General features: G+C 36.7%; 3 protein-coding genes across 5 annotated transcripts; 1 reads left to right on the top strand and 2 right to left on the bottom strand.

Moving 5' to 3' along the window:
- Window positions 1-3: 3 nt before the first annotated feature.
- Window positions 4-9,400, bottom strand: slc25a15b (solute carrier family 25 member 15b). Its single transcript, XM_073840752.1, has 7 exons — window positions 9,262-9,400; window positions 8,690-8,788; window positions 6,076-6,334; window positions 4,090-4,227; window positions 3,798-3,973; window positions 2,033-2,191; window positions 4-1,943 (listed from the first exon to the last, which is right to left on the bottom strand). Exons 2-7 carry the CDS (start codon window positions 8,742-8,744, stop codon window positions 1,822-1,824), a joined length of 909 nt encoding a protein of 302 aa, XP_073696853.1. The 5' UTR covers window positions 8,745-8,788; window positions 9,262-9,400; the 3' UTR covers window positions 4-1,821.
- A 744-nt stretch (window positions 9,401-10,144) lies between these two features.
- mrps31 (mitochondrial ribosomal protein S31) lies at window positions 10,145-17,789 on the top strand. Its single transcript, XM_073840964.1, has 7 exons — window positions 10,145-10,327; window positions 10,626-11,054; window positions 15,375-15,527; window positions 16,530-16,676; window positions 16,756-16,829; window positions 17,060-17,197; window positions 17,295-17,789. The coding sequence occupies exons 1-7, from the start codon at window positions 10,209-10,211 to the stop codon at window positions 17,519-17,521; spliced, it is 1,287 nt and encodes a 428-aa protein (XP_073697065.1). The 5' UTR covers window positions 10,145-10,208; the 3' UTR covers window positions 17,522-17,789.
- Window positions 17,790-18,202: 413 nt separating this feature from the next.
- On the bottom strand, window positions 18,203-25,354 carry LOC141335051 (uncharacterized). Of its 3 annotated transcripts, none has more exons than XM_073840328.1 (10): window positions 25,114-25,354; window positions 24,097-24,153; window positions 23,066-23,728; window positions 22,073-22,711; window positions 20,016-20,146; window positions 19,826-19,919; window positions 19,692-19,740; window positions 19,484-19,558; window positions 18,969-19,121; window positions 18,203-18,865 (listed from the first exon to the last, which is right to left on the bottom strand). In XM_073840328.1, the coding sequence occupies exons 2-9, from the start codon at window positions 24,135-24,137 to the stop codon at window positions 18,978-18,980; spliced, it is 1,836 nt and encodes a 611-aa protein (XP_073696429.1). In that variant the 5' UTR covers window positions 24,138-24,153; window positions 25,114-25,354; the 3' UTR covers window positions 18,203-18,865; window positions 18,969-18,977. The 3 variants fall into 3 exon arrangements, with proteins under 3 accessions (XP_073696429.1, XP_073696428.1, XP_073696430.1); XM_073840327.1 differs by having other exon boundaries at window positions 24,097-24,157; XM_073840329.1 differs by having other exon boundaries at window positions 24,097-24,157; window positions 25,253-25,323.
- Window positions 25,355-26,323: the final 969 nt, after the last annotated feature.

Below are 26,323 nucleotides of genomic sequence, written 5' to 3' on the forward strand. Positions count from 1 at the left end.
GTGTTGTGTTTTCTCAGACTTTAATTCACATTTATGATTACATAATTGAATTCTCCCCAAAAACCTATGATTTTGTATCAATTAAAAAGACTTTAACAACACTAAAATAAATCTAACATACATAGTTAAAAAAACAACACAATCCTGGTTTTACAAAGAGAGTTGGTGTTCTTCAACTATACAAATGGGAATCTTTCAGAACTGAATCAAATAGCATAACATTTACAGTCAGTACATTTTAAATGCTGTGATTTGTAACAAAATGTAACCTGACCTTTTCAATGATTTGAAATATGTATGTAGTCTGTCCGCAATGTAAATGTCATTTGGCAAAATAACTGAACGTAACAAGCATATGCTCACATACAAAAACATCCAAATACTATTGGGTCTCATTGACAATTTAAATATTAAAAGATTTAGGTCTTTTCAAACATTTAAAATGAATAAGAAATGTTACAAAGTCAAATGAATAAGAAATACAATGTGCACAACTCTCCACACTTCTAGATCACCAATCCAGTAACCAAATTTGACGTTAATCACATGAACACAAATTCCCTTGTGGGAACTGAAGCACAACATGATCTGTGGAGCTCAACTCAGAAGCATTTTCTCAAGGTTTTTCTCAGGCTTTGAAGCCCACCGTGTTTAAAAGAAAGTTAAAGAAAAACTCTAAATTATGAATAAGGCATTCTCCCCTCACTTGAAACACTAAAACAAAATACAAACATACAAAGTGTAAGGTTATATCGATCAAACAAAATGAGTGTGTTTCTAAAACTAGGTTTAGATAGACTGTTGGCAGTCAGGTCATTCAGGTTTAAATGCAAATGTTCCTTTCATCTATAAGTGTTAAAGAAAACAGCATGTAAAACCTAATTGCATAGTTATAGTTCATTCAACAGGACTTAAAGGGATTTAAAAAGGATAGTTCACTTAAAAATAAAAAGTTCTGTCATTAACCACTCACCCTCATGTTGTTACAAAGCCTTCATTCGTCTTTGAAACACAAATTAAGATATTTTTGATGAAATCCGAGAGCTCTCTGACCCTGCTTACACAGCAAGGGTCCTACCACGTTCAATGTCCTGAAAGGTAACAAGAACATCGACAAAATGACATGGTACTTTCCAATTTTAATTTGTGTTCTAAAGACGAACGAAGGTCTTACGAGTTTGAAACAACATGAGGGTGAGTAATTAAAAACTGAATTTTCTTTTTTTTGGTGAATTGTCACTTTAAGAAATTGGCAAAAATACAGAGGTAGACTGAAAATTGAATGTATATGGAGTGCATGGCTTTAAATGTAAACTGTAGGCATGAAGGAGTGATGGGACTAGTGTTACTAGCACAACGAAGACCGATACAATTATGTTTTTAGACCCTCAGACCAGTTTATCCAAATAAAAACACCCTAAGAATAATAATAAAAAATTATGCAAACACTTTCCAGTTCAATTTGTTAACATTATGCTGTAAATGTTTACATTTGCTACTAACGTTTTAACATTTTGTGTTGTATGTGGTTACATTAATGTATTATGAACAAATGAATTAACTATAATATTTTAATACATTAACCTAGATTAATAAATGTTTTAAGAATTATTATTCACTGTTCATAGTTCTAATGTGTTAACTTAACAAGTATAACCTTACTAAAAAATGTCAAATAAATAAAACAAAGCATCAATATAAAAATGTGTGTTAGTGTGTGCAAACCATGGCATGTTGATGGAAATACTGTATACTGGCCACGGTGAATAAGAAGTTAATTTAAAAATCCAACTAGATAAAATAACGTGTGCTGTAAAGGGGTCAGCTGTCAAACTGTGCCATCATGACTTTGCGGCTGGCTTCATAGCCTAAGAACAGAGCACCATTGGCGGGGAACGTACGGATCATTGTGGGAGTCAGACCGGAATATAGAGCCCTTACACCTGAAAATAAGATAAAAACAGTCAAACGGAGGTATAAAACTGTTTTATACACAATACTGTTTTGTAGAGAAAACTGATTTTTCCCATACCTTCTGTTCTGAAGATATGCATGAAAGTCTTGAAGAAGCCTGACTGCTTGCCTGTCATTGACATAACCTGTATTCTGGATTTAACACAGTCCATAGGGTAAACCACAAGCCAGAGACAAGCTCCCCCAAAACCTCCACTGAACACAATAGGGGCAACGCCTACAAAACAGACACACAAACTTATTAAAGCTGATATTAATTAACATGAACATCACATGTACGGTATGAGAATATACAGCAAGCACATTTCAAACATGAGCAAAGAAATGCAAACAAGAACCCGGAGTACTTCTAGAAAAACTAAAACAAATACAGAACTTACATTACTGTTCAATAGTTTGGAGTTGGTAAGATTTGTTTTTAGAATGTTTTCAAAAGAAGTCTCTTATGCTTTATTAGATTTATTAAAATGACATGAGGGTGAGTAATGTAATGACAGATTTTGTTTATCAATGACAGAATAATTTTTCGGCGAATTACACTGCCAGTCAAAAGTTTTAGAACAGTAAGATTTTTAATGTTTTTTAAAGGAGGCTCTTTTGCTCACCAAGCCTGCATTTTTTTGATACGAAGTACAGCAAAAACAGAGAAAATCTGAAATAGTTTTACTTTTTAAAACAACAGCTTTCTTTTTTAATATATTTTAAAATGTAATTTATTCCTGTGATCAAAGCTCAATTTTCAGCATCATTACTCCAGTCTTCAGTGTCACATAATCATTCAGAAACGATTCTAATATGCTGATTTGCTGTTCAAGAAACATTTATTATTATTATCACCATCAATATTTAAAACAGTTGAGTACATTTTTTTCAGGATTCTTTGATGAATAGAAAGATTCAAAGATCTACATTTATCTGAAATAAATAGCTTTTGTAACATTATACACTACACCATTCAAAAGCTTGGAGTCAAGGAGAAATTATAGCAATTAATACTTTCATTTAGTAAGAATGCTTTTAATTGATCAAAAGTGATGATAAAGACATTTATAAAGTTACAAAAGATTTCTATTTCAGATAAATGCTGTTCTTCTGAACTTTGTATTCATCAAAGAAAACATCTACTCAACTGTTTTCAACATAATAGCAATAATAAAAAAATGATTTTTGAGCAGCAAATCAAAGTATTACAATGATTTCGGAAGGTTCGTGTGACTGGAGTAATGAGAAAAAAAATCTGAAGCTTTGAAATCACAAGAATAACTTACATTTTCAAGTATATTCAAATAGAAAACAGTTATTTTTAATAGTAAAACTATTTCAAAATTTTACTCTTTTTGTTGTGCTTTGGATGAAATAAACGCAGGCTTGGTGACTTCTTTCAAATAAAATTACAAGTATTACTGTTCAAAAACTTTTGACTGATAGTATATCCCTTTGAAGCATTGTGATAGAATAAAACTACTAAATTAGTACTAAACAAATCTTTCTGACCCCAAATTTTTGATGAATAAAATACTGACTTTTTCCCTGAAAGAAGGGACTTCTACAGCCTACAAGAGGTATGTGTCTTTCTCCTTATACTATCTCTGTCACTATCGACTGAGTAAACTCAACGGCTATATTTCAAACAAAGAGTTCACTGATTACTGACTGATTTTAATGTTTGTCCTTGTCCTCCTAATAACTGACTCAGGTATGCTATTTCAATAAAAACACACCAAAGAATACCAGACCAATCAATAAATGGGCTGTTAGTCATGCTGTCAATACCGTTTAGTCATTGTAAAGATAACATGTAGAAACCGCAACTGTTTCCATACCTAAGTCATCCTTGCCGCAGTGCATGTACTCAGCAAAGAGAGAGCGGCAGAGCTCATATGCTCCAAAAAAACAGAAATATCCAGGCACCTCACGGGCAATTGTGGTGGTTAAACCCTGGAAGAACCCTGCAGGACCATCATTATGCATAATGGACTTCATCACCGACCAAACTGTGCTGAAAAACACATATATAATGAGAAAGGAGGTCAATAATATCATAAGTAATACTAGCTCTTAAAAGTAAATAAGATATGTGCACTGTAACCACAGAAAGGATGCCTCATTCTTTACTTCTGACTGTGGGCGATCTTGCCAGACGTGGCCATCTCATGCATTGCCTGCAGTCGGCACTTCACCAGCTCAGTGGGGCATAAGACCAGAGAGGAGAAAACAGAGGCCACAGAGCCTGCGCACGCTTTCTGCATGTCACTAAACAGAAATGATCACACAAACATGGAAAATAAGTGTTAATATAAGCAAAAATTAATAAAGTTGATGAAACACAACCAGTCAAATGTTTTTGAACAGTAAAATTTTTAATGTTTTTTTAAAGAAGTCTCCTCTGCTCACCAAACCTGCATTTTGAAATATTTTTACTATTTAAAGTAAAATGTAATTTTGATGTGTCGACTTTATGGAATTAACAAGAATTTGCATATTCATTTCCAAGATTATGCATTATTAATTGTATTGTGAATATGTCTTATAAATGATCATTATTAATCTTTTTGAGAATATGTATTCGATGCCCCAACAGTTTTACCCTGACTGACCTTTTGAGACATGAGACTGTGTGCTGTTGCTACTGTATGTAGCCATGTTATTTTCGTACATTTTATCATATCTATCATTAACTCCGACACGGACCAATGTTCTTAGAACAACAAGTACTTTTTTGTAAAGTGGGAAGGTTATTAAGACGATTTAGATGATCTATCTTTTTAAAGATTCGAGGAAGTTTGGGTCGGTGGGCAAACATGCAAATTAGTAACGCCTTTGATTACAATCTGCGATGACGTGACTAATGTTGCTAATCCAAATTAGACATAAAACCGAGCTGTACATCTTCCTTGTCTGGTCTGGTTTTTGGGTATAAGAAGTGTTCAAATTGCACCCCTGGCTTAGACTTCTTACTTCTGTTTTCTGTGCTCTTTTGGAAACTTGGAATTGGGAATTCATCTTTTTAATCAAAATTTATTTATTTATTATTTATTTATTTTTAATAATGGATCCGACAGTCATTTATGACGTGATTCTTGCTTCTATTTCGCTTCTTCTAATGGTTACAGTTATTTTGATACTCATGGATATGAATGTCTTTTGAAAACGTTGAATAAATTTATAACCTTTTTAACCCCACCCGTCTGACGTGGAATCAATAGTTTTCTGCATCAGATTTATTCCTGTGATTTCAAAGCTACATTTTTTCAGCATCATTACTACATTCATATGATCCTTCAGAAATCATTATATTATTATGGATTTGCCATTTAAAAAAACATTTATTATTATTATTATGTTGAAAACAGCTGAGTAGATTTTGTACCACATGTATCTGAAATAGAAATATTTTGTAACATTATAAATATCTTTATCATCACTTTTGATCAATTTAAAGCATTCTTGCTAAATAAAAGCATTAGTTTCTAAAATTTATTTTATAAAAATTATACTGACTCCAAGCTTTTGAACAGTATATAGTGTATAATGTTACAAAAGCTTTTCATTTCAGATATATGCTGATCTTTGGGTATTTCTATATTTATCGAAGAATCCTGAAAAAAATGTTTTAAATATTAATAATAATACTCATTTAAAAAAAGTTTCTTGAAAAGCGAATCAGCATATTAGAATGATTTCTGAAGGATCATGTGACACTAAAGACTGGAGCAATGATGCTAAAAATTTAGCTTTGATCACATGAATAAATTACATTTTAAAATATATTCAGATAGAAAGCAGTTATTTTAAATAGTAAAAATATACTGTTTTACTGTACTTTGGATCAAATAAATGCAGGCTCTGTGAGCATAACAGACTTCTTAAAAAAAATTAAAAGTATTACTGTTTAAAAACTTTTAATTGGTAGTGTATACTAGACACAATTCAAACAGTAGAGCATGGTGCTAGCATCTCCAAAGTCATGGCTTGATTTCCAGGGAATGCATGAACTGATAAAACTGTATACCTTTAATGCAATGAAAGTCGCTTTGGATAAATCCGTCAGCCAAAATGCATAAATATAAATGTACTATTCATAACACAAACAGAACTTGCCTAAGTTCAGCCCCTTTCTCCTGACCAGAGATGAAGCGAACCACCTCTTGGCAAAAGCCGTAGCACATGAAGAGCACAGAGTTCTCTGCAATGTTGGCCATTAGGGCTGGTGTGGTACCTTGATACAGCCCTCGGAGGCCCACCTGTCTGTATGTTGACACAAAACAGTGCACAAAGCCTCTGTACAAAGTGGGGAATGTCTGCATTTTCACCTTAGCCGTGTCCAAAGGTTGACCACTAAATACACAAGCTGTGCCCCCTAAAGAGGAAAGAGAAGCAGGACAACAGAAAGGGAGATTACATTTTTCTCATGTAAAAAATAAACAAATAAACTGTACACTTCAGTCATCATTACATCCACTTTATTTTTCTCTTAAGAGCGGGTGTGGCCATTTGTAAATTTAACCTCTCTGTCTTCCAGCGTCATTCGCTTCCAGCTATATTTAGCTGTACAAACAGTTTGTTTTACTGCTTGATATTGCAAACTGGTGTTTCTTACCATGTTGTTTTAATGTATTATCTTAATTATGAACACAATGGTTTGTAGTGCAAACAGTTTTACCATTTACTGCACTTAGTATTTATCTCAGTATTTTCCTACAGCGGCTAATGAACCGGAAGTTTCGTACATCCACAGTTCACAGTGTTAAAAAATAAGGTGGATACACCATTTTGGAGTAGACAACACAGTTACGTCACCTGCACACTGTGTGCACATTGTGGTGGCAGAAAAACACTGGTAACAAGTGGAGGGAAATGGGTAAAATCCATGAAATAAGACAAAAAATGTATTGCTGTGCCTTTGGATGTCAGAATCGGGAATGCAAATCAATTTTATAAAATACTGTCATCATAGACACCATTTGAAGCTAAACGCAGACATTTAAACGGACAGACAATGTATTAAAACTGCTATGATTACTCTACTTTTAAAGCACAAATTTGATTTAAACAATCTGTCTATATAATATTCACTTATGCAGTTCATAAGGGACATATAATATTAGCCCAAGAGTCAAAACATGAAATGCCATTTAAACACATTTACATCTTAATATTTACACATTTACCCATTTTCTCTCACAATTCTGATTTTTGGCTTTGCAAATGCAAGTTTATGTCTCATAGTTCAGACTTTATAACTCAATTCAACTCACCAATAGCAAGTTTGTCAATTCTGAGGGAAAATATTCCAGAAGTGTGGGATATAAACTAAAACTAATTTGGAACAAAGGGGAAAACAGAGAATGAAGCTGATTTTTCTTATCGTTATGATATAATCTTGGAATTGCGAGAGTAAAGTCAGAATTTTTAATTATAAACTCAAATTTATTCTTTTATTCCATGGTCTCCACAGACTGCTACTTGAAAACTGTCACAAAAAACATCACTTTTTGCAAACACTGAATTGGTCTGTAAGCAGTGTTGGGGAAAGTTACTTTTAAAAGTAATGCATTACAATATTGAGTTACTCCCTAAAAAAGTAGCCACTTACGTTACTTAGTAACTTTTTATGGAAATAATGTGTTACATTACTTTTACGTTACTTTTTAAATCTGGGCAGGGCTTGCTTGTTTGTTTTTAATATAAAAAGTTCTATTTTTGGCAAATGTAAAAGCTTTTTCACACCAAAAGCCTCAGGCTTAGAGAAAAGTAAATTCACGTCTGTACAGTAGACTGCAGAAGGAAAAAATGTCAGCTCTTCAGCAATAAAAAAAAAAGGAAAACAAATGTTAGATTATCTTGGGTAACATTTGCTTATTAGTATGGATGAATTGGATCATTGAAGGTCAGCAGCAAAGACATCGGTTAATCAAATGGGATTAAATACATATATTTATTACATATATAAGAGGATATTTGTATTATTTAACATTTAATTATTGCAGGTTTGTGTTGAATTTCACGGTTTTTTATTCATTTTTAGGAATACTGTATACGTTTTTTTAGTGAGTGAGATTAGTTTTTGCATGTTCACATTTATTCTAGAACTAAAGTAACATTTTACTCACAATTTCTCTCAAGATGGGGACAGGAGAGATTGTAATTAATAAATGAGGGGGGGAGTAACTGGTGTTACTCAGATATTTTCTTGTCAATTAAAAAGTAATGTGTTACTTTACTAGTTACTTCGAAAAAGTAATATTATTACGTAACTTGCATTACTTGTAATGTGTTACCCCCAACACTGTCTGTAAGTACATTAAATACATTTGCCTGTGTATTGCTCTTTCTTGTACTTATAAATTGAATTAGGTTGTAATTTGTAATATTTGTAACATAGTTTGAAATGACAGCATGAAATGCCAGCAAAAATTAAAGTACCATGCACTATTAACTTCCTCAACCACCTATCAGCATGATCTAAGCCAGGCAGAACAAGTCAGTGTGTGTGTGTGTGTGTGTGTGTGCATGCATTTGTGATGTAGGGACTGCTGAGACAATGGGTCCAGCCTGTAAAACTACAGAGGTAAGCAAAAAACACGCCACTCAAAGGTCAGATAAGAACTGACAAAAGAAAGGATTTGGTGCTGAAATAAAGTGTATCCCACTCTATCATCATCCGGCACAGGACAGTGTCCCCTAGAATGACCCTGATGTTTGGTGAAGTTACCTATAGCACCAGCAGAGAGGTCAATTATTGCCTGAACCACAGGATGTGGTGCCATGCTGAAATGTGCAAAGTAATCCAACAAAATCCTAAATCAAAGACCTGTGCAAAAGACGAAACAGAGAGAAGAAAAAAAATAAGTTCATCTTGCTTACTAAAGCAAAGTAGGTACTTAACACACCAATTTGTTGTTTAATTAGTTACAGCACGTTTGAAATATAACTTATACGTTGTACATCACTGTGTAAAGTTGCATAAGCAGGCAGCATGGAGCTGAATCTCAAATTTCAAGTTGTAACAAAGTTCAGGGCGCCGACTGGATTAAGTCAGAAGCTACAATGACAGACCATGTGGCTTTGAAAAACTCACACAAAGTCATGCTCTGTACCACAGCGATTATTTTCAGAAAAAACGCGTTTTTTCTATGTGGCTCTTTTTTGTGGCACAAAATAAAGTAACACCAAAACTGCTGGTTATAGACAGACTTGTTCTTGCATTACCTGAACTACACAGTGAGACTGAACAAATAAAAAGTAAAGCTGTCACGACAATAAACATCCACCGGGAATTCCTACCTTTTTCACGAAAGCGCTTACGAAAATATGTAGGTTTGATTCATACTGGCTCCTTACTGAACTGATACATTTGCGATCAAATGAGTCATGACCTTTCGAACAGGATCCGTGTGAAAAGGAGAGATGTAGCGAATTGATGTATGGTTTGTGAACGAATCGTTTAAATGAATCGATTCTTTTCAATGAATCGTTTAAACAAATCCCAAACGATTCGATCACAAACCTAGCTGAATCAGTCCGAGCAGTTCTCGACTCAATAAACCGACTCCGGTGAACCGTGAATGACCTAAGGCTGAATTACAAACCACGTCTTTCTATGGCAAACATAGTAATATTAGTATGCTAGGAATTCGTTAAGAGTCGAAATTCGATGACTGAACTGAAGTTTAATGTGGAATTTACCGATGGTGCAAAATCACAAACGATCACATCTAATTAAAATGAACAGCCTTGTTAATAAAACGATACAAATGTCAAAACGGATGATTGAAACGTTGTTAAAATCAAATGCCACGCCGAGAGATGTCAAGTTCCACGTGATGAAGCAGTTACGTCGTGGCGTAAAAGATTCAATGAATCATTTTGGAATAGCTCTTAACTGTTCTAAAGAACCGATTCGCATACATGACTCGGACTTCCCATCACTACCAGGGATGGAGGTTGAAAGCGGTAGCGGCAGACCCCTCCCCTGGACCAGTTTATGAACGGTTCCCTTTTCCTGTTGCAATTGTCATAAAGCAATGGATGTGATACAGACAGATTAAACATATAAAATTACTAAAAGTTTAAACACTCGTAAAAAGTGACAAATGAGACGTAAATTCTTTTTAGTCAATGCAAAAAGGTGCCCGGAACTTTTGTAAGTCTCAGGCGCCTGCCGGACAGTTTATTGTGCTGTACAGGGAAACGTGCATGGACGACATTGAGGTCTTCTGAGAGGGGAAATCATGTACAGGAGATTGTTAATTAATGTTTATCAGGTTCGAAATGGATTAATTCATACGCAGACTACACGATTACCCTACACAAAATGTAAAGAGAGGGAGAGTCTTGCTTCTGTTATCTGGTAAGTTGCAGATTTTAAGATACTGACAAGTGACAGCTCTGATCTGATTGAATTATGTAAGGTAAAACTCTCAATCTCAGATATTAAAGTAAAGTAGTATAAGATGAACCTGCAGAATTTTCTATTTTCATGTCAATTATGTGTTTGCAATGAATATTAAATATAGCTTCCAGACCAAATATTAATTGTAACTCAATAATTTTTGTGATTTTCAAAGTGTTTAACAGATAAACTCTCCAAATTCAGATGTTGACGTGCTATTTCTGAAGACTCATTTTATCTAGTTTCTTTATGTCAGGGCCCCATGTACAGCAAGGCCATTGGGAACCAGTAGCATCTCTTTTAGTGAAAATAAAGAGAGCTCTACAGCCCCATCAGAAGACAAAGAAAAGAAACCAGAAGAGAATGAGGCCAATGCAGAGATTAACAGTGATAAGCAGAAGAACACAGAAGGTAATGACGGCACCGAAATTTCAAATGCAGCATTGACATCACAGTTAGAGACTGAACCAGTAGTTAAACCTGAGGACAGCAAACAGGTTGAAAAGACAAAACGTGGGAAGGAGAGTCTTTTGGAGCTACTTGGGGCAATGAAGGTGGAGGTCACAACCGTACGTAAAATAAGACCCTTAAAGACACCAAGAATGAGTGAGAGGCCCGAACAAGAGCCCATGGAAAGTGCACACAGCATGTTCCAGCATGCCGCAGCTGAAGGTTCACAACAACAGTAAGTTATACATACATACAAGCATAAATCATTTTATTTCTATCTTTTGCTGTAGTGTGTCAGTAGGAAACATCAGTTTACATTTCTAAACATTTATTTTGCCATTAATTTTAACAATCCAGTTAGATTTTTGTTTGCACAAGATGTCTGACAACAGCCAGTACTTCACACACAGATCTGATTTCATCATCATCCAGTCTGTCTGGAATCACATGAAGAAACAGAACAAACTGAGACAGACTAAATCCAGAAGAACTGTGGCAACGTCTCCAAGGTGCTTCAAGAAACATACCTGCAAATCTACAGTACTGTTAAAAGTTTTAGGCACTTGTGTAGAAATATAAAAGAAGGATGCTGTCAAAAATAATGTCATAAATAGATTTTCTCTATCAGTTAACTTCTATTAACTAAATTAAATGAACATTTTGGTGTGACCATCAGTTACGTTTAAAGCAGCTTTTGCTTTAAGTGCACTTGCGCGTAGTTTTTCAGGTAGCTTTGCAGGTTTCTTGAAGCATCTTGGAGACGTTGCCACAGTTTTTCTAGATTTAGTCTGTCTCAGTTTGTTCTGTTTCTTCATGTCATTCCAGACAGACTGGATAAAGATGAGATCAGATCTTTATGTGGAGCAGTGGCTGTTGTCAGACTCCTTGTGCAAACAACAATCTCACTGGATTACTACAATTAAAAGCAAAATGTATGTTTTGAAATGTAAACTGATATTTCTACTGACACACTGCAGCAAAAGATAGAAATAACTGACTTAAAACCATTTTTAGCTGGTGAAAATACTAGTGTCATAATTTTTGCCACCCCTGTGTGTACACTAAGAGCTAAATCACTGTTAGATGTTGCTGCATTTGGCTGAGCAGTGGTTTGGGTGGCTTGCCAATGTATTAGAATTCTCTAATATAGTGTTGTCACGGTACCAAAATTTCAGTATTCGGTACCAATACCATTGAAAATCCACGGTTCTCGGTACCAATTTCGGTACCAAAGCAAAACACAATAACATATTAATTGAGCAACACACTATTTTTTATTAATAAAAAAAATAAAATGTACAAAAAACAGTGCCATTCTTTATACTAATGTAAAATTTTGTTAAAAGTTTTTTCACAGGTTAAAAAAGTATTTGTAAACATTTTAGTAATGAAATAACATCTAAATAAATTACAGGCATAAAAAATGTAAACAAGCTTCACCCAAAACTTTTTGTCATATTTCTGCTGCTGTTGCTGAAAAACATCTGTACTGTTGTCTGTTTTAGAGTTCGCTGGGGTCTTTCATGATCTTCCTTAATCTGCAACTGTAAAAAGAAATATAATATACTTAAGTAAAGCCATGGCCTAAGTCTGACCAGATGCAACATTAGATCATTGACACCAGCAAAATATGAATTTTCAGTAAAAAACTAACCTCAGCTGTTATAATAAATTAAGATAAGATTACATATATTAAGACAAGTGTCTATCACAGATGAAAACTGCAGTATTAAAAACACTTTACAATTTTCATTTGTTAGATAACATTGCCTAACAATAAACAGTAGTTAACATTACATGGCAATTATTCTTAGTGAGGTTAGGCTAATTTCAACATTTACTAATGCATAAAATCATATTAATCTGTTAAACATGAACAAACATGATCATGTCTTTTTGTATTAAATAACATTCACAAACATGAATTAATGTTGTAAAAATATGTTTCACTTACTTTAAGTTTATGTTAGATGATGCATGAATTTGATCTTATTTTAAAGTATTACCAAACTAAACAGGGGATAAAACGTGTTTTATTTGATTGTACTTTTATTCAATCCAAACTGCATTCATATTTATCCAGTCAAGAATAAACCTAGAACGTTTTTTGACAGACGAATATTAAGGACATAAACATTGTTAACGACACATACATTTGTACATTCTCTAACACATATATTTTGGATACACATGTCATTTGTGTAAAAAATAGTAAATACATCATGTCCTTTTTTTTTTTTTTACTCTTAACAAAAGTTATAGGAGCGTTGGTTCAAATTCATTCTAACGGTGCGTTCACACTGGCACGTAGCGAGCGGGGCGAAGCGAGCGTTTTCAATTCATTCATGTGGAAGTTGAGCGTAAACGGTCGCGTGGTGCATTTTGGGATTGGAAGCGGCGCGGAGAAAGCGTTGAGAGCAGCTGACAGCGTCAAAAGATTGGGCATTCCTCAACTTTATGCAAATTTCGAGCGCAAAACGCCGGCAACAACCAATCGGTGTGAGAAGTTGGCAAGGAAAGACTGTGACGCGTGTTTCCGAAACTGGTGGATTACTGAGCTGAAATCACATATTATTGAAAAAGTCACGCAAAAGTAAATGTACTTTGCATGTTGTTAGTATACGCTACAGTTTAGTTTGCGAACCGCCGTTAAAAGAAGACAATGGAACGTAAATAGGGTGTGAACATTTGTTTTTCAGAGGCGTGCTCTGCCCTAAATTTGACACTCCCCAAAGCAGTGGCGTTGTAGCGTTGCCAGCGGCACTGAGCGCGGATTTGACGCTGTAGTGTGAACGCACCGTAAGGCCCAGCATAATTAGCGTTAGCCGCGCTTATGCTAACGATTCACTACACAAACGGTGATGTTTATTTCAGTCTGACATTCAAATTAAAATATGCAATAATGCTCTAAATATGAAATTAAAATGAAACTTACCTTACTTGAACTCTTTCATTTGATCCCGGAGTCGATCTTTGAGGTGTTTTAAGTTTGATGTTTCCTCCTTTCGAGAGAACCTAGACGACATCTTTTGCAAATAGTTTTTTGATGATCTATGATATTCGCCTTGTTCAGCCGCAAATCCAAACTATTTGGAGCAAGCCTGGCTCTTCTTTGTCAACAAGTGGAGTCAGAGCCGCGGCATCAGCAGCACCGCTGAATAGAGCGCAACTGTGCAGTGCGTGAGAGCGCACCTTTTGTATAGTGTATCAAGAACCGGGTTGACCGGATAGTCGGTACCACCGGTACTTAAGAAAACCTGGTACCGTAACGTTTTAATTTTTTTAGTACCGACTTGGTACCGAAGTACCGGGACTTTTGACAACACTACTCTAATACATAAAATAAGTAAGCTTGACCAGAGTTCTTGTGAGGAGAAGAATTTATTGATGGTAGCAGTGTAGCAGGTCTTCAACAGCGATGTTAGCTTGTCGGTCTTAAAGGGATAGTTCACCCAAAAATGAAAATGTGATGTTTATTTGTTTACCCCCGGGGCTTTGTTTCTTCATTAGAACACAAACAAAGATTTTTAATTCAAACCGGTGCAGTCTGTCAGCCAAATAATGGCAGTGGATGGGCATCAGACTTTTAAAAGTAAAAAAAAAAACATGCACAGACAAATCCAAATTACACCCTGCGGCTCGTGACAATACATTGATTTCCTAAGACACGAAACGATAGTTTTTTGTGAGAAACTGAAAAGTATTTATATCATTTTTTACCTTTGATACACAGCCACGTCCATCTGTCCTGAGCACGAGCTCATCATCCGGCTCGTTATATGTGTATGCGCTCTGGCGTAGTATACGCAAACACCGGAAGCGATCTGTCGCATGTAAAGGACGCTCATTGTTTACACGGAGCACAGAGATTGTGGGTATAGCGGCTATTCAAAATGGTAATTACTTGCGCTTATCCTGATTGTTCAAACCGATTTAACGCTTAAAGATTACGTTTGCTTGCGCAAACCCATCCGGGACTTTTCAGCGATTTCCCCTTACGGTGTTTGCGTATACTACGCCAGAGCACATACACATGTAACGAGCCGGATGATGAGCTTGTGCTCAGGAAAGATTGACATTGCTGTGTATAAAAGGTAAAAAAATGATATAAATACAGTTCAGTTTCTCACAAAAAAATGATCATTTCGTGTCTTAGGACATCAATGTATTTTCACGAGACGCAGGGTGTAATTTGGATCTGTCCATAGTTTCTGCATAGCTTCTCTCATACCTAAAGACAAATGGCTACAAACAATAGATGCTGTTAGGACTTCCCACTGGAGATCCTCTACGTGAAGTTCCCGAGAAATGCTGTTCCTTTGTTATGGACCATTTGGTTCAAACCTTTACAGAGACGGTTCCTGTTGATTGCATCTGGGGCACAGTCACAATGTAAATGCATCTGACTGAAACTACACACAATCTTTCAATCACAAGATTGTATATTATACAATGTATGATTTAATACAGTTTATATTTTTAATTTCTGACTAGCAAACAATGGATCCACTTTGAAGTGAAAGTAGCATAATTTTCTGTATTTTTTGTATTTTAGTGGGACCTTGAATCCAGCGCTGGTTGCTGCAGCCTCTGCTGCCGCATCCACACTGCCAAACAAACAGCAGGCCGAGTCGGAGCTTCTTAAGCAGCTGAGAAAACATGAAGCCATACCTGACACCAAGAGGAAAGCAGACAGAGAGAACATAGGGTAGAGTTCATTTTAGATTTTATTAAAGTCACCACAAAACTGAAATCTAGTTCTTAAATGGTTCTTATTTAACTTACTGTAAATAAAAAAGAATCTATGTGTAAGTTACATTTCTAAACTTAATTTGAAATTTTTATTCAGAATGTCATAGTTTGATCTTCCATTGAAACAACAAACTTCTGTTGACGTTTGGCGGACATATGGCCATTTATTTAGTATATTAGCATATTTTGCTGATTATTGCTGCTGAAAATAGTTAATTATTGTCATGTTTTGGGCTGTACTAATCGGCCAGACCGGAAAAAACATTTGAAGTACTATAGACTGCCAAACGTTATAACAAATCAAGGAGGAGTGTAAAAAAACTGAGGAACAAAAGATGTTTGTGGTTGGCCAAACTGAACCAGGATTTCCAGAGCAAGAATCTTGACAACATTTGTTTGTTCATATCATTTCCAGTCAGGTAGTTGAAATATTAGGCTAATATCTTAATTAAAACTGTACGTATGCATCTTTACCACCTATTAACTTTAGTTTGTCAAAATATTGCGCCCTTTGCTGCTTACTAAGTCCTTCTCTGTATGATTTAGCACCTTCTATACGTTTTTCTGTGGTTTAGACAGCATAAATTAGCAGAACAATGTATTCTGCAATACAATAACCATGCAGTTTATTTACATCTGAGTATCGCCAGTAAGGCCGCACATTTGGTTAACTGACCAAACTGATGTTAGTGCAAACCCTCTATTGACCAAGGCTTGGATTCATATCTGCTGCTCTTTAATCAACATCCGGAGGATAAATCTAAATCTGAGACCTACATTTCTTTCTCTTTATAGTTTCACTTGGAAGTACATCATCACAATGAGGAAGAAATAATCTGTTGCTACTATTGTGATTTTAAAAGCATAAAAATGCATTTTGTAAAAGTGATGTGGAAATAAACTGTTACATTAGTACATTTGATGGAACAATTATGTAATATCATCTTAAAATTTTCAGACACATAATTGCCGATATGAAAGTCGGAAAGAGGCCGAATGGCAGATCAACTGCCAGTCCTACCAGTCAGATTCGTTTTGACGATGATGGAAAGGGATATACTCAAGGCAGAGGCATTATCGGTGAACTTGATGGCATCCAAAGAAGGTAAAAAAAGATTCCTGAAAGCTTCTGTTTAAATACAATACACTTTTCCACTAACCTTGTGCATTTTTTGGTTTTAAAGGAAGAGTTCTTTCACAAGTAAGAGGCTGAACATATTTACTGCAAGTGTGGAGCCGGACGCATTGTCAGATCTGGGTAAGGAGATGTTCTGTTTAATAGTATTAAATGAATAGTTTACCCAAAAATGAAAATTCTGTCATTAGTCACCCTTATGATGTTCCAAACCTGTGGTTCATCTTCAGACCACACATTGAGATATTGCAGTGACAGCAATGGTTCCTTTAACTTTACATTAACCTTTTGACTTTACATTAGAGTATGTCTGTGTGGACTTACCCTCTCCTGTTCCTTGCTTTGAATCTCAGGCCCTACTCTTTGGGACATTGATCTAGTTAATCAGATTGTCCAGGCAACAAATCAGATGCCTCGGAATGGCTTTGAGGAGATGATCCAGTGGACCAAAGAGGGCAAACTTTGGCAATATCCAATCAACAATGAGGCTGGTGAGTTCCAATGCAAGCATAGGTTGCATCTGTCTTAGTTTCTAAACCTCTACCTTATCTTAATTTTGCTTTTTCGCACATTGTGCCACTTTCCCAGGCCTGGAGGAAGAGGCGAGTGTGCCCTTCCATGAGCATGTGTTCCTGGAGAAGCACCTTGATGAATCGTTCCCCCGGCAGGGTCCAGTCAGGCACTTCATGGAGCTTGTAATCACAGGCCTCGCAAAGAATCACCACCTCACGGTTCAACAGAAAAAAGAACATATTGACTGGTTCAAAGACTACTTCCGACAGAAAGATGATGTCCTGAAAGAAGCTGAGGCATAACTCAACCAAGGATCAGATAAAGATAGATGCTTTCAGATTCAACTGTACATAATGTCCTGAAACAAGCTAGTTAAGAGCAAAACTGCAGTGAAAGTTAGCAAAACTCTGGAAGTAGTTATTGCATCCATAACCAGATTAAAAGACTGGATCATCGTTGTTTCTTAATGGTCAACCTGATGGAAATGGTTTGATTTTTCTGTCATTTACTAAAACATGTTATAATTGTTTTTCAATAAATAATCTGGATGTTGTGTATGCTGCTCATATATTAGTTGACTTTTTTCTCAATACATGCTCCAAGGCAGCATAAAGAAAATAGCATTGGATATATTTGTAGCAATAGCCAACAATACATTGTATGGGTCAAAATTATCAAACTTTCTTTTATGCCAAAAATCATTAAGATATTAAGTAAAGATCATGTTCCATTAAGATACTTTGTAAATTTCCTACCATAAATATTTCAAAACTAATAATAGTAATAGGCATTACTAAAAACTTATTTTGGACCACTTTAGGCAATTTTCCTCAACATTTAGATTTTTTTTTTTTGCACCTTCAGATTTTCAAATAGTTGTATATAGTCATTCATCAACGGAAAGCTTATGTATAAATCTCAATTTCTAAAACTGACCCTTATGGCTAGTTTTGTGGGCCACAAAAAGTCATTGACAAGCAGTATAGTATTTGCTTTCACACAATAGAAGGCATTTGACAATTCCAGTTTTATTCAAAGTGTCTGATTACAAAGAATGTACATGTGTTGTATGAGCTACACAAACAAAACTTTTCAGGAAAGTCCATTTATCAACACATGGTGCTCACCTAAACACTCAAACTCAGTTTCATTAAATGAAAGCTACTCATCATACAGCGTTCTACAAGGATCATTTCGCATGATATGAGTCTTTTAACAGTCACTTTCAAAAAGCAGCTATTCAGACACTGATGTACGGTATAAACATAACTACATGTCGAAAAAGAAATCTAACCAAAAGGTAAAAATCATATTTTCACAAAATTATGGCAAATAAAGCAGTTTTGTACAGGTTAAATGTATATACAAAAAAGAAATGTAACACTAATCTCTATTTTTTGAAACTTTAAAAAGACAAATGCACAGATTTCAACACTAGCTCTAAAGCACACCAAAGAAAAGAAAAACCAAAAAGCATTATAGAAGGAAAAATAACACTTTGGTGATCTTCATGTTGCTTTTTTTTTTTTTTTTTAAATAGAGATTAGTATATACTGTTGTACAGCAGGAGATGGAGGAAAGTGAGGAGGGGAAGGGACCTCCATAGAGAGACTCTACAGTAGACGACTTGCCTCAGAATATGCAATCTACAAAATGGATAATAGAACAGTTCAGTAACTGAATATACAACAGTAATGAACAACTTCAGGAAAAAATATTTATCATTCAGGTCCGTGAAATTGGACTCACCATTTTGGATCACCACCGGCGATAGCTAGTGGCTTGGCGCTGATGGGGTACTTTATGCCGCAACGTCTGCAAGTTCTTGTACTTCGACATGATACTTTGACTCTTTTTGAAGACAGGCTTCTGATTGAAGGGTGGTCTTGGAATTAAAGTGCCCTTAGAGGACAGAAAATATTTTGGAGTTATATAAATATACATGGAAATACCACATAAGACAAATAAAACCTACTACAAAGACAAGACATTTAAAGGGATAGTTCATTCTAAAAATACAAATTTTGTTATTAATTACTCATTCTCATGTTGTCTATAGAGGGTCAGAATGCTCTCGGATTTGATCAAACATCTCTGAATTTGTGTTCCGAAACAAACGAGTTTAGAACAACATGCAGGTGAGTAATTATTGACAGAATTTTCATTTTTTAGGTGAACTATCCCTTTGAAATAATAATTGTGTATTATTGCTATTATTATTCAGTGTTATAGTACTATTCAGTATACCAACAAGCATTACTTACCATCAATGGTTTCCTAATAACTCCATCAGGGGCAGATCCTCTCTTCACTCCAGCAGTTGGGCGGAAATCAGGTCGCTATGTTGGAAAGATCATATGTTTTACTACAAATCACTAGAAACATGTGATATAAAAATTGTTTTTAAACTGCATTTACTTTTAAAGTGCCCTTGATGAGTAAAATAAATCAAAATTTTAATACTTCAATTACCGGAAATGATCCAGGCTTCCTCAGGGTTTTTTCTGGACTTCCAGAAGATCTACAAATTGTAAAAAGTTGTATTCAGTTAAATCTTTAAGATTTAGCATCTGTAGGAGACCAGGAATACAGTGTTCCTCACTTACCGTCTTTCTTTCTGTTCCTGTGAAGAGCCGGTAGGACTTTGTAGCTTGGTGAAGCGTTCATTCAGTGTTAAATTTCCATGAGATTCTGATTCCTCTGGAAGATTGAGAAATTTAAGAACCAAAATAGTTAAGAAAGCTGCAGGCATTAACTTGATACTAAATTATTTGAAAATCATTCAGACTTGCTCACCAGATTTGCTCTTGGGTCCCTTATTCCTCCAGGGAGCATTGTTTTTAGGGCTAGTGCTGGGTTTGTGCCCTGCCTCCCAATGGGAAACCACAACAAGATCACGTGAAAGTCGTCTGTCTATTGGTGAAGAGCTGAAATGGAGGTCAACAAGGCTTTAACAAGTGATCTACATCATTTGAACACTTAAATAATAAATTCTAAACATCATCAAGCATTCAAGAAAAAGCAGAAGGCATGCACAAATTATCTGATTTCAAAGTTGTGCCTTGTGAACTCAGGAGAGAAATGTTGCACTTCAAACTAAATTACTCAAACATTCACAGTCCTCAAGAACCCAACTGTACTGTTGCAAATGCAGAAGGACCAATGATGGATTACTACATGGGTACTTACAGCAAAGCAAGCCCATCATCTCCATGCTTCAGTTTGAATTGGTAGATTAATTTTCCCTGATTCACCTTGGCCTTTAGCAGCCTTCCTTTCGCTAATGTGAATAACCGATATTTGCAGACTGAATGAGTGGACTGAAGAACGCCGTGTAGGAATCGTGTTACGCTCCAAAATGTGAACAGACTGGCATACGAGCACTTCCTTTTAATCCAGACTTGACAAGCCAGACACATTCCTCTTAACCCATCCTTTCATAATGGATTAGATGTGTTTGGAGACTTCAATGGTTTCTTCTTGCTGGAACACGCATTTCATGGAATAAATGCTGGTTTGCTGCTCTGAAATCTGTGACAGCATCAAGGTAAAATTTTGATGAGAGGATCTTCTGATAGGGAGATTGATTTCTCTAGAATTTGTTGGCCAGTTTTCCTCGATTAAACTGCAGACTCTTCAAACTACATTGTTCATGAATGTATATCCATCTTCACTTAACAAGTGGGTATGTGAAGCTTAAAATTGCTTGGGTCATTCTTCAGTTGCAGAACTTCTATTGAGGGTGACTATAAATTATTGGCTGACATTTTGGCATCAGGTCTCATCTTCGGCACAACTCCAATTTCAGTCAGTGGACTGGTTGTTAAATAACATGATCCCTGCTTGTCGTCAATGCTGCAATGCCAAGGACAGAAGGCATTTAAGAGCCTAAATCTTTCATAAATACCACCCATGTGATGACAAAGGACTGCAGTTTCACAGGAGGGATGTGACAAATGAGAATGCCAATTTTGTTCCCGTCTCTTTGATCTGTTGTAGAAGTGCATGCAAGTCTTCTTTTTCACAGCAGTTCTCATACGACGATGCCTCTTGTTGGGTACAGTTTCAGGACATTCCTGAGGTTATTAGACATTGAGTCTCATTCTTTTGACCATCATCATCTGATCAGATGCTGACCAAATCTTACGTTATTCTATTATGGAATGGTACACGCTGACTCGTTCAAAGGAACCCTTTCTCTTCTTGCAAATAAATCTGGTTTTGAGTTGATGTTTCTTCATTCAGCCAATCAGTCAAGTTCTTCAAAGTGAACGATATCAAAGTGTCTAAATATTGTAACATTCTTGTCCATTCTCTATGAAATCCATTCACATTTCCATTTTGCAAGACGTCCTATGCTATATCCGCAAGGAGTAGCCGTGACAGACTGAATTTGGCTCATTGTTACCGCAGTTAGTTGCGTAATGAGGCAGGGCATCCTTCTGCAAACACTTAAGATTAAGGCTTAAAAACCATTTCCCTCCCTGGAAGACATTTTAAACATCTCTTCTGAGTCCAGGTCGATCTGGACGCATCATTGTGGGACAAACAGCATTTGACTTTTGGAACACAAAGGACTGCGACTGTGAAACTTTTGAAAGACCACTTGCTCAGACTTATCTCTTATCACATTCTCTTGACAAGGACAGAGGTATTCTCGACAACGACAGGATTAACATCATACTGTTGTCAATAATGAGGAGGAAAACGCATGATTTTCTTTTTTCTCTCCTCATCCATCTCATCTGATAAGGTGACACCCCTTTGATGAAAGTTGTGCCATTGAAAAACAGGAAGCTTGACCTTCTAAACATCACGCGCCCATTGCCACAGTGAGAGGGGTGATACCATACCTGTGCGCGCTCACAGAGCGACGGGATTCCACCTTTGTTTCGGAGTCCCTCTCAGGCTCTGCAGTCTTGGAGTCTGTGTTGGGGGATGACTCTCTGGATGATGGCATCTTTTTGAGTGATAACTTGCGCGATGAGACTCCTGGGGAATCTTTGCCGTTCTTTGGCGCAGTCTGAGGCTTGGGCTTCTGGACTCTGTCTGAGATTCTTGGCCTCGGTGGGGGCAGTTTAAACCGGGCCACTGACTCCGCTCTAAACTTCCGTGCCTTTAGCAGTCGACTCTTATCTTGAAGAGACAAACCACGACCTCTGAAGCCCCTGATAGGAAGAGGTCTCACTGATAATTCCCTGCGGAAGCGCTTTGGCGGCCCATGCTCCAAACCGCTTGATGATGGTGGCCGTCTGAATTCATGACTATTCCTCTTCATTGGGCGTCCAATGAGCCTTTCCTGAGGTCGCATAGGCGGATACGGTCTGAATGATGAGCCTGATGGCGGTGGGCCTGGTCTTCGTGGCGCTGATCTGTAAGGAGGCCGAGTATGTGGGCTTCCCCCTCCTCCCTGTGCCCAGTCCATGCCAGGACGCCGGGACTCTCTTCCAAGCTCTCCATGCGGTGCACGCTGATCTCTCTCTGCAGACCACCTACATATCCATTACAAACAATACAAACATGTTGGTTATAATGCCAGTTTGTGCTGCTCTTGTGGAAGCTCTTAACTTCTATCAATTTAGATCCAGCTTCAGGCTGCTGAATGCCATATCACTTCTGTGCCAGTATAACTTTAAGGGGAAATAGCCTCAAATGGTTTTACATTTTCTCCAGACAGACTTTTTCACTTTATGGGCTTTATCATTAGATCCTGTGGTACTTTACACTGACAGAAAGCTGAAGGAAGCTGGGATTTACTCTCACCACCCTGCAGTGTACTGGACTTTGCATTCTAACACATAACTGTATATTTACTTTACCCAGCCTGCACAGCTTCATTCTTGTACCTCTCTGGATATGAACTCCTTCCATGAAACTCTCTGGGTTTTCGTAGGGGTGGGCCAGAAAGCCTTGAATCCCCACCAGGGGGGTGAGGGTAACCTCCTGGGCCATTCCAGTGGTGCCGGCCAAGGTTTGGCCGGCCAAAGGGCCTCTGCCGAGGTGAGGGGCACCAGCTCCTGTCATGCTCCTGAGGGCTTGGGCGTCGCTGCGGACCCCTGAAGGAACTATGTGGCGAAGGAATCCGTCTTTCTGACGGAGGGCCATGGAAATGGCGAGATGGAGATGTGTGGCTATGGTGGTTTTCGTGAAAAAGTGGTGCTCTGTGGCTAGGCGGTCCATGTATAGGACCATGTGGAGACTGCCTGTGCTGGACTGGGGGAGGGCGGCTCGAGCGGGGCGGAGAAGGCCTTCTGCGGCCCCGCTGTGAATCCTGTGAGCTGGGATACGGATGGAAGTTATCCTGGTTCTGCATCCAGTGTCCATGTGGTCGCTCTCTGCGTTCACCCATGAGCGAGGGCCTCTTGGGGTATGGTTGGGGTCCACTGCTGTTGTTATCTCTCCAACTTGGTGGGGCTTTTCCAGGAGGTCCTCTGAAACCTCTCTGGCTTCTTGAAGGGGGGCCAAATCGCCCTTCATGATTCATGCTGCTGTAGTTGTCCGAGAAAGGCCTGTATTAAAAACAAATGAAAATTTTGAGCCACCGTTCTCTTGATCATCATGCAGATATATCAGAATTAAATATTATGTGTGACCCTGGACCACAAAACCTGTTTTAAGTAGCACGGGTATATCTGTAGCAATGGCCAAAAATACATTGTACGGGTCAAAATTATTGATTTTTCTTGTATGCCAAAAATCATTAAGATATTAGGTAAAGATCATGTTTCATGAAGACATTTAGTAAATTTCCTACCGTAAATATATCAAAACTTAATTTTTGATGAGTAATGTGTATTAAGAACTTCATTTGGACAACTATTCAGCTTTCAGATGATGTATAAATCTACAAACAAACAAATCTACAGCATTGTAGTACCTGTGTTTGGAACGAGGTGATCCTGAGTGTGGTCTCACCATTTTTCAGCTTTTAAACCTATCTTCAGTGAAATAAAACAAGACATTAAACATTACTCTTCCATGTCATTTACACTAATGGCAAAACAGGACTGACAGCAAACTTAAAGGGCAGGCACTTCTACAATCTGAAAGTAAAAGTAAGACTAGCAGTGCCAACAAGTTCCGGTTTTTATTCTAGGAAATAAAAAAAGAAAGCCAAATATTCGATCTCAGCATGTGTAATACATGCAATTCTTAAATAATGATCAAAAGTTGCATGATACACTCTATCCCAGAGCCATTTTGAATGTGTTCGATTAGACTGGATCTTGTTTAGTTTACAAAATATATTCTAATACCCTTTTTAACAAATACTAGTAAGGCATGCGGATGTCTAACCTAATCAACGCGTTTACATCGAGATTTACAGACAACATAACAAAAAATCGATATAAAAACGCTGAATGCGATGATACTTTGTCCTGTCAGTCGTGTTCTAGGGACAAATCATCAATACTCAATCAAACACTCAAAATGCAATGTTTTAATCGTTTCACATAAAATGCTGAAATAAAGCATCGTCCTTGATTTAATTATTCAGGAATTAAGCAAATTAAGACTAGCTCGACGACACCACATTCCTGGCCTAACGTTACATGAACGCGTGTCTGAGGCCCAACAAGGCCGTGGATTTCACATTCAGAAGGTTAATTCGAAACAAACATAATAGTACGTTTAACCTGTAACATTACACGTGTAATATACAGCTAAAGTTTGAAAACAACACATGCAATTTTAAGTTGAACACAAAACACATCGACGTTAAGCCAAACAGCGACTTCCGTTTTCACCGTCAATGCGAAACTACGACAAAGCGACATTTTAATCAGTTTAAATAACATCACGCAACAATATTAGTTATCACTTTTTCAGATTTTAAATGTATAGTTTTAATTTCGACCCAGTTGAATCTACCGGTTCAGATGTTTTGACATACCCAAGGTTGTCCGATACGAAAACAGATACCCAAATCTAGTTCATCAGCAAACACTTAGCCGTGAAAGCTAACAAACGTCTTTCGTTACACGTTGTTCCACATCTAAACGAAGATAAACCGTAAATGCTTTCAAACTAACAAAAAATCCGTCGCTTTCGTCGTTACATCGAGGTCCTTCCGTCGAAAAAACGAACTGTCTATGAAATTACATTCAGACGAACCGAACAGCTGCAGCCGTGACGTCACCAGTGGGGGGCGCGTTCACGTTGGGACAGGAACTGACTGGATGAATCTTGACTGCGCCCATGTTGTTTGCTTTGTTAGTGTTTGAATAATTTTGTAAACCTATTATTTATCATATTCATAGATTCAAAAACAAAATGCGTAGTGATTATAACCTGAGGCATGAGACAGTTGACACTTGCTGCTCAAGACCTCTGGCAATTACATAAAAAAGAGACATTTGTTAGGTGAAACCAATTTTTCATATGAGAAAACGTACTTTCTTTTTGTTATCCCAGACCAACACATAACAAATAAAACATAAAATACTCGGTTAAAATATGATTACATGCCCACATTCCACAGTCCAGGCCTAAAGGTTGTTATTTGACTACATTGACTGTGGTATAGAGCTGGGTAGTAACTGATTACATGTAATTTTGTATTACAAAAATTAAGTACCGGTATACTACTTGTAATACTACAAGTATACTACTTGTAATGAGATTAAAATACATTTTAAAAAACTCATATAATCAGACTACAGTTATTTTTTATGGATTAGATAATTAGGCTACATATTATTTACAATAGCAATAAATTATTCATAATTGATTGATTCTCCCTAATTCCTCTTTTTCATCTTTTTAATTTTCCTTTCTGAAATAGCCTACTGATTATATACATTCAGAAAGCCTTTAAGTTTTGTGGACATTCACACAGATCAGTCATAGCCATTAGGTGGCGACAGTGTTTGATCACTGATTTACAAAAAAATCATTTCAAGTGTTTCAACATTGCATCAACCACTGATAAACACATTTATTTTTATTTCAGTTATCACTCAGTGGGTTATTTATCCATGTATTTCTGTGTCTTTGGAAGGCTTTTGTCTTTCAAACACATTAAAATGCACAAATTTACAAACTTTTGTATTTCACCTAATATATTTACCCTGAGATTTTACAATAATTATTTTAATAATTAA

The sequence above is a fragment of the Garra rufa genome, chromosome 5, assembly GCF_049309525.1.
Source record: "Garra rufa chromosome 5, GarRuf1.0, whole genome shotgun sequence".
Classification (NCBI taxonomy): Eukaryota; Metazoa; Chordata; class Actinopteri; order Cypriniformes; family Cyprinidae; genus Garra; species Garra rufa.